The sequence below is a fragment of the Dermacentor albipictus genome, unplaced genomic scaffold, assembly GCF_038994185.2.
Source record: "Dermacentor albipictus isolate Rhodes 1998 colony unplaced genomic scaffold, USDA_Dalb.pri_finalv2 scaffold_14, whole genome shotgun sequence".
NCBI lineage: Eukaryota > Metazoa > Arthropoda > Arachnida > Ixodida > Ixodidae > Dermacentor > Dermacentor albipictus.
In genome coordinates this window covers 13,218,804-13,233,045 of record NW_027225568.1, presented here as the reverse complement: position 1 = coordinate 13,233,045, position 14,242 = coordinate 13,218,804, and the positions used below count along the sequence as shown (strand labels likewise).

The 14,242-nt window shown below is 48.5% G+C and overlaps 1 protein-coding gene across 4 annotated transcripts in view; it reads left to right on the top strand.

Moving 5' to 3' along the window:
* LOC135905830 (protein TsetseEP-like) overlaps positions 1-14,242 on the top strand; it is a 62,813-nt gene that overhangs the window by 24,956 nt on the left and 23,615 nt on the right. For all 4 annotated transcript variants that reach the window (XM_070528694.1, XM_070528693.1, XM_065436868.2 and 1 more), the window contains exon 3: positions 540-606. In XM_070528694.1, coding sequence (XP_070384795.1) covers positions 540-606 — 67 coding nt within the window. The remainder of the gene's footprint in view (positions 1-539; positions 607-14,242) is intronic.

The window sequence follows — 14,242 nt, the reverse complement described above, 5'->3', positions numbered from 1 at the left end:
CCACGACATGACATGGACGTGGCATTCTCGCTGCTTGTTCCAAATGCAAGTTTTGCGAGCCAGCAAAACCAGCGCAGCATGACACGATAGCGAAACAACTGAAACTCCAAAGCACGCGTGGTGCTGAGTTGAGCAAAAACGAAACCTTTCGACCACCCATACTACTGAAGGGTAACGTCAAAATGTTATTTTTTCTTAGAATCGAATAGAAGTAGAGAAGTAGCATTTCCTTCCGTCTTATAACCTAATGAAATTATCTTTTTAGTACGAGTAGTTGAGTACCAGTGACATAAATTATGATAAGGAGTGCCTTCATCATCGGGCTAGTACCGGAATGTCGCTGGGGGGTCTCAAATCGTCTCATGCATTTACCTCAATTTTTCAGTTACTAAAGCTCTGTTCCCGACTATATTGACGCCTTAGACGCTCTAGTGCATTGCTTTATCACTTTAACTTGACTTTATAGTAACCTTTGTGTCCCTTTAAGAAGGAAGCTATGATTAGGTGCTGGCACTCGGCGCTGTCCTCTGTCCATGCAGGAGCTGCCCTCAGCTCACAGCCTGGAAGTGGCCAGAGAGCCTTCACTGCAAGACACCTCAACTGCCAGTGAGTACAACATTGCGCGGGCTCCCCGTTCAACTTTTTTCTTGCCTGGGTTGCCACTTGGCATAATCTTGGAATAAAATGCCAAGATAATGGATTACAGGCCCCCAGGCACCTGCAAGCTGTATTTGGGTGCTTTTTGCATGGGGTGTACCGCAACTCTCATATTGGAAATAAAATTGTGAAACACACACAACACACACAGTTTGACCATGACGGTACCTACAAAACTGATCGAATTACCCGGTGCATCAATTTTAACAAAATGAAAAAAAAAGCGACAACAACTCACTGCTGATTCATTTGGCAGTATTTGGCTGATTCTAACATGCCACCAAATCAAATGCTCATCCACTTCCTGTGTGCGCAAGGGATAAAAGTAACGTAGAAATCACATTAAAGTTCGTCAGGGTGTCTAACAACCGGGAAAACCGGGAATTATCAGGGATTCTCGATATGTCTGGAAAACTCAGGGAATTGTCAGGGAAATTATAAAAAACGTGGTCAAATCAGGGAATGTGGCCGGTGAGATCGACAAAGCGATGAATACGATCTACGGCTCAATCTCGGAGGCCGCGTGCAGAAGCGCCGTTGCTGCACACAGCGTCCCAAACCGGCACGAATACCGCGCAGATCTCTGAGGCGGTGTGCAACAACGGCGCTTTTACACACGGCCTCCGAGATTGAGCCGTAGATCCCCGACTCCATGCATCGTAGCTCTCCGCAGTTTAATTGCCACTACGTGGCGCTAGTAACCAACCAGCAGCAAGCGATCTAAGAGGCAACTGTCATCATCAATATCGGATGAGTATCGCCATCTCTCCATTTTGTGGTAACATGTGACGTGCTCGTGGGTGCACTTGTGTATGTTGTGCTTTGTTCATGGCGGCGGCATTCTGATAGTTTTGTTTTGCCGTGAGGCTACTTTTGAAGACACTCGAAATCGGCGATGTCACAGTCGACGAAGTGCTCGTTCAATGCTGACTTGACCAACGCCAACGTATCCGACTTCGCGAGCTGGATTAAGCCTGTGCCCAACGATGTATACAGCGCACAATGCGCAGTGTGCTGCAAGACGTTTCGCTTGAGCAACATGGGAAAAACTGCGGTGTCTAGCCACGCTGCAAGTCTAAAGCATAAGAACGCCATGAAGGCGCTGGAAAGTGGCTCCCAGACACGTGTATTCTCGTTCTTCAAGGCAAGCAGTGCAGCCCTGTCAACCGCGATGACCGTCGACGAACGGGCGAAGAGTGCAGACCCTTCATCGATGCCTCCTGCTACATCAGCGCCTGCACAGATCACGGTACGTGGTTTTCTGTTGAAGAAAGACGTTGCGAAAGCTGAGATCGTATGGTGCATGAATGCTGTAATGACTCATGCATCCCTCTGCTCCGTGGCATCATCGGCGGCGCTCTTCCCGTTGATGTTCCAGTCTTGTGAAATTGCCAAGAAAATGCAATTAGGAAAAGACAAAGTCGGCTATACTATCTGTCATGGCATCGCGCCATTCTTCCGGAAAAAGCTGCTATCAGCTCTTGCTGAAGTACCGTACATAGCTGTAGCATTCGATGAATCACTAAACAAAGTAGCGCAGAAAGAACAAATGGATGTGCTGGTCAGATACTGTGATTCGGCTGACGCTACTGTAAAAACTCGATACCTGACTTCATGTTTTCTCGGCCACACCTGTACTGAAGACCTGACACTTGCTTTCAAGAAAGCCACAGAGGACATAAAGCACAAGGTATTGCAAGTGTCAATGGATGGTCCCAATGTAAACTTCAAGTTTCTTAGATCCCTTAAGGAAGAACTCACTTGTCACGACAGTCGACAAATCCTGGAAATTGGAAGCTGTGGCCTACATGTGGTTCATGGTGCCTTCAAAACAGGCCATGCAGCAACTGGCTGGAACTTGGTAGTATTTTTGCGGAGTATTTATAACCTTTTCAAGTGTGTTCCAGCGCGCCGCGCTGATTACATTCGCATCACAGCAAGCACATCGTTTCCGCTCAAATTCTGTGCGGTTCGATGGCTTGAAAACAGTATGGTGATTTCAAGAGCTCTTCAAGTACTGCCACACTTAATAAAATACGTGGAGTGTTCAGCTAAAGACAAGAGCAAGCCGAAGTGCACCAGCTACACCACAGTTGAGACGCTAGTAGCTGACACGATGCTGCCGGCAAAACTGGCTTTCATGCTATCAGTTGCTGAGGAATCGAAGCCATTCCTGACCGAATTTCAAACGGACGAACCAATGGTCCCCTTCCTTGCCGCAGCATTGGAGGCTGTCCTACGATCACTGTTGGGAAGGATCATTAAGCAAGAAATTTTGCGCGCCGCTGACAAGCCGTTCAAGTTACTTAAGATAGACTTGGAGAAGCCCGAGAACATCGTTTTTGTCAACTGTTTTGATGTTGGTTTTGCTGCCAAGAGCGAACTTCGAAAAGCTGCAAAACCATCTCAACTTGCACTGCTTACATTCAAGAAGGAATGCATTTCTTTTTTGAAGGTGTGCTCGCAGAAGATTATGGAGAGATCGCCTCTAAAATACAGGCTAACAACAGGAGTGAGTTGCCTGGATCCAGTCTGCGCCTTGTCAGTGGGGGTTGGCAAAAAACGACTAGCGATTGCGCTGGAAATACTCACAGAGCACCGGTGGCTGACCGGCTTAGAAGCAGAACGGGCGCATCGATCCTATGTGCAAGTCTGTTCGCTGAGCTCTGCACAGCTGCTTCTGAAGAACTTTGATAGGACGGCACAGAGGCTGGACACCTTTTGGTTTGAGCTGTGCTCACGGAACCATAAGGAGTTGCTTATCTTTGTCAAGATCATCCTCACCATGTCCCATGGCAATGCTGCTGTCGAAAGAGGTTTTTCTGTAAATAAAGAATGCCTCATAGAGAACCTGAACGAAGAATCTCTCATTGCGCAGAGAATAGTGTATGATGGAGTTTCAGCAGCAGGGGGTGTAGCCAATGTTGACATTACCGACAGTATGGTGGAAATGGTGCGTGGCACAAGTATTCGGTGGAAGGAGGAGCTCAAGAAAAAGAAGCAAGACAGGCTGGATGCATCTGAGGCTGAACAAAACAGGAAAAGGGCGGCCACCCGCATCAAGGAACTCCAACAAAAGAAGCAAAGGCTCATCTCTGAACCACAGAATGAGGCGTCTCTTCTCCAGGAAGAAATTGACGCTTTAAAGTGAATAAATGCGCTCATAATCTCGCTTTGGCGCTGCAATAAACTGTTTTGTGAGAGGAATTGTCGATGTGAATTGTGCCTCTGTTCGACTCTCAAACCTTCTTCTTTAAAATTCAGGGAATTTTTATTGGAATTATCAGGGAAAACCTGGAAAATTCCGGGAATATCTATTAAGTAATTTAGTAGACACCATGTTCGTGAACAAAGTAGAAAAATAATGTGTAGCCAATTCGTCGGCCAGAAAAATAGGCAGAGGTCTGATGATATGTGTTGCACAACGCAGGCCAGTCCCCTAAAGTCAGCTGTGCCGCAATACACTGATCTTATGCGAGAAAGCATATTTAACACCGGAAAGGCAGTTTTGGTTTCGTATCCGATTGATGTGTGCAGGCAATTTTCAGACCGAATTTCATGCGGGGGGGGAGGGCTGTGAATTCAAGTAAATACTGTATTCGGCCATTGTGAGCGGTGGGTACTGCTTGAAAATCATCCTATAGCAAGTGAACAAGAGTCAACAACAGCCAAGATGGCGCGCAGGAACTTCTACCTCTTCATCGATGCTGGCTTATGAAACCGACTTCTTCTTCTGTCTCGTGGCCTCACCCCCCAGGCAAAAACACTTGCACCATCCGGGTAGGCTAGAGTGCAGCGTGAACGGAGGGGTTATACAGCTTTGGCCGACCAATGTGAACTACATCAGTCTGGACTGGCGTAGATGGTAACATTGGCTTTGCTGGTGCAATCTCATACGTCACGTTAGTAACTTGGCACAGAATGTGATAAGGACAATTGTAGCGTGGTAGAAGCTTCACTGATTGACCAACTTGACTTGGCAACCAGAGGAGCACTAATAGTCCTGGAGCGTAATATACATCCTTATGACGGCAATCGTAATGCGACATCGTAAGGCGGTTACGCACAATACGATGCGTAGCCTTAGCCTTTGCGATGACATCTTGCACGTACTCTGATGGTTGTTTTGGAGCGGATGGGAGCAATGTATCCATGGGGAGTGTCAGTTCAGAGCCAAAAAGAAGATAAAATGGTGAACAACCTGCAGTATCGTGACGTGACTTAGTATAGGTGAATGTAACGAAGAGTAATGTGACATCCCAGTCGCGGTGGTCGGCGCCAGTGTATATGGAGAGCATGTCGATTATGGTGTGATTCAGTCGTTCGGTGAGACCGTTTGTCTGAGGATGTTAGGCGGTGGTGACCTTGTGTTTTGTGGAACATGAGCAGAGGCGGTCATCGATGATGCGGCTCAAGAAGTAAGGACCGCGATCGGTGTGCAGCTGACGAGGAGCTCCGTAATGCAGAATCACATCGCAGGGAAGGAAGTTGGCAATATCGGTAGCACAGCTGGTTGGAAGTGTGTGTCTATTAGCGTAGTGCATGGCAGGTGTTGGAGCTTCGACGGGGCGGCCGGACGAAAGGTTTACGGCATGAGGCCTAACGGCCGGGGCGCGCAGCGCAGCAAGAAAGAGCAGGACTGCTCCAGTCGGGGACCAGACGTAGAATTAACTTTTATTTCTCCGAGGGGAAGCAGGAAGGCAACTTACAGCGTTTGGCGCTGAGTGGCGCCCTGATGTAAAGATCCAAAACCGAAACCAGAAGTTAACACAGGATACCACATCACCTCTCCCTTGAAAGGAAAAATGCTCTACTCGCTCTCCTCGCAACAAAAGTAAGTCACGAGTCAAAGAACACATGTTAGCACTGTAACATACATGATAGTGATGTCATCTTCACACAATAGAAAATGATATCTTTGGCTTCCCCCTTTAAAAAACGCTCAACATGAAAACTGAATGAATTATTGTACTCCAGTTCGGCAGTTTCAGTACCCGTCTTGGGCGGACGACGAGATGCAGCCTTGCACACACCGATAACACAAAGACAAAGAATTCACAAAGTACAAAAGTAGACAGTAACAAACACCTGTGTGCCCCCTGGGACAGCACTGATGGGTGGCTCATTCACCCTGAGCCTGACTCGAGACAGTCTCTGTGGCTGTCGTGGATTTGGCATTGTGCGTAAAAGCACTTTACACTCCATAGTCCCCCCTTAAGAATGGTAACTACTTTTAATGTTAAAACTTTTTGGCATGAAAGACAAATTAGTATGGCGGTCAGCACCGTAGTAAAATGCGCGTACATCTTTATGCTGCAAGAAATGTATGGTAACCTTCTGCGGGGATGCTAAGAAATGAAGAAAAGTGGTCCTACAGCTAGGATCCACTGATAAATCTGCAGAATAGCAGTAAGTACAGCGTGCGTATAGTACCATTTATGCTGCCAGAAATCCCCCATTTGAAGGATACTGCATATGTCCTATTGACCTAACGAACATGGAAGGAAATACTTTTGGCGTTAATAGCCGAATTCGCGTGGGAGGGTTGAAACCTCTGTGGACAGTAACCCAAGGCAACAAGCTACTTGGAAACATAATCCTTAAACCGTTCCAGAGGTTCTCTATGGCGTGTAGACCCACGGAGGACTGGTTCAGGTTGTAGAGGAGGAACAGCAGAAGTGTTACTCGTACTGAGGCTAGAAGGTGTGTCAGATACCTGAGTGCCTTCAGGGGCAGTGTCTTGGGGAGGAGTGTCGCACGGACGTTGAGGAGACTGTTCTGCACGGGGTGAGCCCGGAGGTGGTGGTGGTGAGACAGGTGGTTGCAAAGAAGGGGTTGCAGCAGGAAAATGAGTACCAGTAGGAACTGGAAGAAAAGGTGGAAAACTATCGTCAAAGGATGTTCCGTCATTGAAATGACTCCTTTCATTTGTTTCCCCCTGACGTACCGAGTACTTCACCAGTTTAGACGCGTTCCAACGCTTGCCATTTTCAAGCTGGAAAGTACTTCAGCCTACTTTACGGTAAATCTTGAGCGGACTGGAGTATTTAGGACCAGATTTCCGTGATGTACGTACCTTAACCAGATCGCCTGGCTGAAACTGAGGACATTTAGTTGCGCGACGACGATCCGCATACTTTTTAGTATTTTCCTGTTTTCACGTACTCTACTCTGCACTTCCTGGCGCAACTTTGGAGAAGCAAATTCAGGATGAATTGGAGGCATGTTTGCAATGTCCAGCCGAGTTCGTGGTTGTCGACTATGGAGCAGCATAGCTGGAGACATACCGGTAGTCATATGTGGAGTAAACCTGTAAATTGCCAAGTATTCTAAAACCGCTAGTCTCTGAGGTCTCGCTGTTCCAAAATAGCAATCTGTATGAATTCTTTAAGGACATAGTTAAATCTTTCTACCTGGCCATTGGCCTGTGGGTAGTAAGGAGAGGACAAGAAATGCTTAATGCCTCTTTCCTTCAGGAAGTTTTCGAACTGTGCAGAAACAAACTGTGGTCCATTATCGGACACTATAGCATCGGGAAATCCTTCTCTACTGAATATGGACATGAGACTGTGCATGATGGCTTCTGATGTGACAGAAGGCATAAAAGCAACTTCGGGCCACTTGGAATGATAGTCAACCATGACCAAAGCAAAACGAGCATACTGTGGAGCACGATCAAGAGGGCCTATTATGTCTACGGCTAACTTTTCTCATGGTCTTAATGGCCATTCGACAGGTTGTAATGGTGCAAAAGATGGTTTGGCAGATTTATTTGCTTGTTGGCACACAAAGCAGTTTCCCACAAGTTCCTCAACTTGCCTATCCATGTGAGGCCACCAGTAGATGCCTCTCAATCTGAGCTTGGTTTTCGTGATGCCTAAGTGACCTTCATGAGCAATAGACAGGAGTGTCTGACGCAAGGAAGCAGGAGGAGCGATACGTTCACCTCGGAGAAGTAGATTATCCATGTAGGACAATTCGGACTGTACAGCAGCATACGCCTGTAACTCTGGCGGAAGGTCTGCCGCAGTTCTCCATCCTTTTACTATTTTGTCTTTTAATGCTTGGCACACTGGATCTGCCTGTGTGGCTGCTTGGAATTCCTCCTTTGTAATACAAGATGAAACTAAAGACACTATTTCTTCATCTAGTGCTGGTTCACATTCGGGAGGGACAAGTAGGCGTGACAGTGCGTCCGCAATGATATTTTGGTCACCCTTACAGTACTGAATGGAGAAATTGTAATACAGCAATCTTGCATTCCACCTTGAAATTCTTAACGGTCGCTGTCCAGGACCCTTTGAAGATAGCAATGCGACTAGAGCTTGGTGATCAGTTCGTAGAGTGAACTGTCAACCCCACAAGTAAACATGCCAATGTTCACATGCAAACAAACATGCTAATGCTTCCCGTTCGCCTACGGAGTACCATCGTTCTGCGGAAGATAACATACGAGAAGCAAAAGCTACTGTAAAGAGCTCATTTCCGCATTTTTGCTGTAGGACAGCTCCTATGCCAACGTCAGAAGCATTAACCGTTACAACTATAGGCAGATGCGGTTGAAACATGCGTACCACCGGACGTGATGCAAGTACGTCTTTAATAGCTTGAAAGCTGCATTCAGTATCCCGATCCCAGACAAAGGCTTGTCCTTGCCTTAGGAGTTTCCTTAGCGGTTCCACTACGTCGGCATACTGCAGGATAAATTTAGCATAATATCCCGTGAGGCCCAGAAATGAATGTAGAGCCTTTTTGTCCTTAGGCTGTGGTGCCTCCACGATTGCCTGAATTTTACTATCCATCGGCGAAATGCCGTTTGCGGAAATTTTATGTCCTAGGAAAGTTAATTCTGGGACACTGAGTACCCACTTGTGGTTAAGCTGCATGCCTGCATTACTTATCCTAGACAGGACTGTTTGCAAATTTCTGTCGTGGTCACGTTGAGTGTGACCCCATACAAGCACATTGTCAAGGTAGCACAAGGTGCCTGGACAGTCTTTCAGAACAGATGACATGATCTGCTGGAAAGCGGATGGCGCAGATGCCAAACCGAAACACACACGCTTGAAGCGGAAAAGACCGTCTTGAGTTATAAAAGTAGTAAGCTCACGGCTTTTCTCGGATAATAAAACCTGATGATAAGCGGACTGCAAGTCCAACTTACTAAAGACAGTAGCACCAGCGAGTCGATGCAACAGTTCGTCAGCTCTCAGTAGTGGAAAAGCGTCAGTGATGATAGCCTTGTTGGGGTCTCGAAGATCAACGCAAAGTCGAATGGAATTGTCCTTTTTTCGAATGACAACAAGCGGAGAAATCCACTCGGACGCAGTGACTCGTTCGATTACATCAGCTGATTCCAGGCGTTGCAGCTCGGCGGAGACTTGCTCCCGGAGAACCAGAGGTAGAGGATGTAGTTTTGCTGAAACTGTTTGCACTGAAGGTCTGAGACGAACGTCGTGGACGAAGCCCTTTACAAGTCCCAATTGCCCTGAGAACAGATGGGCGAACTCTGTTGGAGCGTTGTGCGGAAGAGACGGAGGCTGAACGCTTGGGTCAGCTGCAAGTCCTGATACTTGACATGTGAGCGAAGACCCTTGAATGTCAATTCCCAAAGCTTGAATGGCATCTAAGCCCAGAAGAGAAGTGCCTTGGTTCGTGACGTGAAATGTCACTACTGCAGCATTGTTGCGATACTTGACGAGCACGGAGAAACGTCCTGAATGCAGAATTCCTTGCTGCGAATAATTCTTGAGTCGAAGACTCGAAGGAGATAATGGAAGAACCTTGAAATGTTGTTCGTATGGGGAGCTGTTCATCAGCGACGCTGTAGCTCCTGTGTCCACGAGCAACTTAAGTGTAGTATTCGCAATGAGGACTTCGGCGCGAATTGTTGCCGGACGGAAATTTGGTGCTTGAACTGTAAGCACAAACGGGACTGTAGAGTCTGATTCTGTATCAGCGGTAACGGAAACAAGCTGCGTTCGAGCAGGAGGCTGTCGCTGCGTTCGGTTCCTCGAACGGCAAACCGAAGCATAATGTCCCACTTTTCCGCACGCACGGCTGGTAACATGCTTTGCCGGACAGGCTGGATCGGATGCGATGTGGTGAGGTGAACCACATCGGTAGCAATGGGGTGCAAATTGTCGACTGGCTTCGCAGAGTTCGGGCCGGGCGTCACGTTGGCCGGTCGCTCGAGGATGCGACTGTCCGCCACGCCGTTGATCGCCATCTTGAAGGCGCCGGGTCGAGGGAGAAGAAGGGCAGGGACCACCATCTTGCACGCCCGGGCGAGGAAAGAGATGGCTGGTGACGCCATCTTGGCGTTGCGTCGAGACGCGCTGAACAGACGAGCTGCTGAAGACTTGAAGTTCCTTGTCAACTTGCTCCACGCTTCGACCAATTTCCTCGGCTTTCTTGAGCGTGAGGGACGACCCTTCGTATTGGCGGCGAGGAGTTACGGAGTCGCCATCTATCGGAAGCGCCTCGCTGGCGTAGTATGAGGGATCACATGGCGCGCTCCTCATAGGTTTTGCTGTCAGCGCTCACTGAAAACACCACGCGTGAGCTCTCCCGGACATTTCTGTAAGTACTTTCGAAACAAGAGAAGTTTCTTACTGTCTAAATAATAATCTTGGGCAAACTGAAAGCACACAATCGTTTACAGACGCTACCTCTTTACCGAATACGTAGTACATTGAACGCCACTGCGCGCGGTCGCAGCGATGGAGTCTCCCGAGCCGGCTTCTTGCGTGAATTAAAGGTAGATAAACGCTGAGAGCAAACTATGTGAAATATGTTCTTATAGCGTTTGTATAACTAAATGGAGTGTAATAGAACGAAGACTCAATGCAGCGATCGCGCAGATTCGCAGCGACCGACTGCGCGTCTGCATGCTTGTCCGCGCACTGTTTCGCTTTCTCCGCGCGGGCGTTTTCGCACCGTGCCATGAGCTTTAGGTCGCAGAATATGAGCATTTGACAATATACAAGCAAGCATTGTTGCGTGGGCGCTATCAGAGCTGTTCAAAAATAATTTCATTGTAGAGACTTCGACGCCTGTGATGTACCGTCGCGACGATTCAATCTTTCTTTTTTTCTAAATTCTTTGACCTTTCAGTAATATTTCTCGAGTTGCGTCGCACTGTATGTTTATCGGTGTCCTCAGCGTGCAATTTCCCGCTGCTCCTTTTTTTGTAATCCAGTGCATTATTCATAACACAAACATGACCATATGCCAGACTTTTTTTAATGTCCTTCTTACCGCTGCCTTTCCACTCCACTCAACTTGCCAGTATCTATAGCATCGACAAGTTCATAGACCAAACCGTCATGACATTAGTCGGGCGAGCGTCTCAGTGCACGAACATCGCTTTCAGAACATCGCAGACCGGGCGCCGTAGCAGAAATCTTCCTCGCGTCTGTGCTTGCTGCATACCCGAGTTGTAGCCGATGACTGTTTTCCGGTTTTACGTTTCGCGTGCCAAGCTTCACGCAGCTTCTTGTCCTGCGGCTACGTGTGAATAAGGCTGACACCGGCCTCCGTTATGTGCGTCCGGCCCTGCAGCACCGAGCACTAGCCTACCATGTTGCGCGCCTTCAAAGGCAGCCACTACCTACTGTAGTGCTTTCAAGCGTTGTAAAGGAGACATTCGAAGGGGGAAAATTTCGCCACTAAATGAGGACCGCAGCGTACGAGGGAATTTAAACTGGTTTTCAGCTCGCTTCGGCGCGCCCGAAGCAGCCGACGCGGCCGCTATGTCCACGTGATCCCTCCTAGCACGTCACGCCGACGGTGGCGCCAGCTTTTCCAGTGGTGGAGCTCGAGGCCAATAGCAGCCGTTCTCGTGCTCTTTTTGATGTTACGCCTTGGAGGATTTGGTCGCGAAGAGACTCGTCATGCCAAGTGCCGAACGCACAAGGAGGCGCTAGCCTTTGTAGCGCGGTGACGAAGTCGTGGAAGGTTTCCCCAGGTAGTTGCTTCCTGCCCCGGAAGATAATGCGATGCACCAGGGGATTGGAGCTTTCTTCGTAGTGCTGGTCGAAGATGCGAAGAATGTCTTCGAACGTAGCGGCCGTCTGGTCCGTTTGCGACGCGAGGTCATAGTAGAGACGCTGCCCCTCAAAGCCTAAATTACTCAGTAAAATGGCATTCTTCCTCTCGTCTTGTAATGCTTCGCATCTGGTTGCCTGAAGAAATGTGCAAAAAGAACGTGTCCATGTGAGCCACGGTACCGAAGGAGTACCGGGTAATGCAAGGAAAGGCGGCATGGGGGTTGCGAACGCCATGCTGGGCACGGAGAACAAAGGCGGGGGAGTTGCGATGGACGACGTCGAAGTGGATGTAGCGTCTTGCATGCCGGGAGCAGGGGAGCAGCAGAAGTAGAAAAGCAAGGGGACGTAAAAAGTAAAGTGAGCGGTTTACCTCGTCGCCAGTTTGTTGTAGCTTCGACGGGGCGGCCGGACGAAAGGTTTACGGCATGAGGCCTAACGGCCGGGGCGCGCAGCGCCGCAAGAAAGAGCCGGACTGCTCCAGTCGGGGACCAGATGAAGAATGAACTTTTATTTCTCCGAGGGGAAGCAGGAAGGCAACTTACAGCGTTTGGCGCTGAGTGGCGCCCTGATGTAAAGACCCAAAACCGAAACCAGAAGTTAACACAGAATACCACAGCAGGCACGTACCTAGGTGGGCCCGGGGGGGCCCACGCATGCTACCGCTCTTCACACACATTCCTAAAGCTCTGCCAAATCAAAATTGAGACTTGACAGCTATTAGGTGGTCAACATTATGCTGCCTTTTTCCCTCCTTTTGGGTGGTAGTAGTTATCGGTATCTCCTGGGGTGAGCGCTGCAGATGCACTTTGCGACGGCTCAGCCTTTATGAATGTTTTCTGCAGGATTATCGAGTGAAATACCTGAAAACCGACCACCATCGTATAGAGCAAATCGACCCGAACCCAGGGACACCGAGACCCGGGGTGAGCGACCTTTTTGAAGATTTTTCGAAGTGAGAAACACAGCTAAGCTTAATGCCGACTAGGCCTATAGCGGACCCCTACTGGCCCCCGGCAGGGCGGAAAACGGTGTCACACTGCAAACCAGAGGATCGGAAGCACTTCTGAAATGGAGGTAGACGAGGCAGAAGTGGGGGAAACCCTTAATACCAAGTCCAGAGAAGAAAAAAATGATCCTGCGAGCCGAGCCGAGGATGGCGACGCAGATGGATGGATCGAAGTTGCGCACAAAACAAAGAACGGTGCGAACGCTACCCGAGAGGCAGACAAGCAAGGCACCCCCTGGAGAAGCCCGACGGGCAGAGGCGGGAAGCGCATAGTGAAGAAGATTTTTCGAGCAAGCGAGATGCCCAGGCGACCAAGAGATGATATCAAGCTAATTGACAGACCGAGAGATGGGCTGAACATCAGAAACACGTGCAGCGCCAGCCTAGACAAGGCGATATGCAATGCAGCAGGAGTGAGCAGCGACGAAATCATCACAGTCTGCCCCAACCACACGCACAACATCCTGCTGATAAGCACACTGGACGTGACGACGGCAACGAAAGTTCCCAAAATCATAAATTAACAATCAACGGGAGGAAGCATATGACCGACGTTTATGTCTTGGCACCAGAAGAGATGGCCAAGGGGATAATCCGCAACATTCCCCTGAATTACACACAAGACCAGTTCATGCACGCACTGGTGAACGTGAGGAACCCTTCCTTGGCGTACGCCAAGTGACTGGGCAGCACGACCACCGTGATACTACTGTACGAGGGCAACAGGGTCCCCCGCATGGGCGCACTTCAACAGCATCATGATGAGAGTGTCCTTCTATCGGAAACCAATAGACTTTTGCAAAGAGTGAGGCAGGCTCTCAAATATAACCAACCCTTATATATAGCTTTCATTGATTACAAGAAAGCGTCTGATTCTGTTGAAACCTCAGCAGTCATGGAGGCATTACGAAATCAGGGTGTAGATGAGCCGTATGTAAAAATACTTAAAGATATCTATAGCGGCTCCACAGCCTCCATAGTCCTCCATAAAGAAAGCAACAAAATCCCAATAAAGAAAGGCGTCAGGCAGGGAGGTACGATCTCTCCAATGCTATTCACAGCGTGTTTACAGGAGGTATTCCGAGACATGGATTGGGAAGAATTAGGGATAAAAGTTAATGGAGAATACCTTAGTAACTTGCGATTCGCTGATGATATTGCTTTGCTTAGTAACTCAGGGGACCAATTGCAATGCATGCTCACTGACCTGCAGAGGCAAAGCAGAAGAGTGGGTCTAAAATTATTCTGCAGAAAACTAAAGTAATGTTTAACAGTCTCGGAAGAGAACAGCAATTTACCATAGGTTGCGAGGCACTGGAAGTGGTAAGGGAATACATCTACTTAGGGCAGGTAGTGACATCGGATCCGGATCATGAGACGGAAATAATCAGAAGAATAAGAATAGGCTGGGGTGCGTTTGGCAGGCATTCTCAGATTATGAACAGCAGGTTGCCATTATCCCTCATGAGAAAAGTGTATAATAGCTGTGTCTTACCAGTACTCACCTACGGGGCAGAAACCTGGAGGC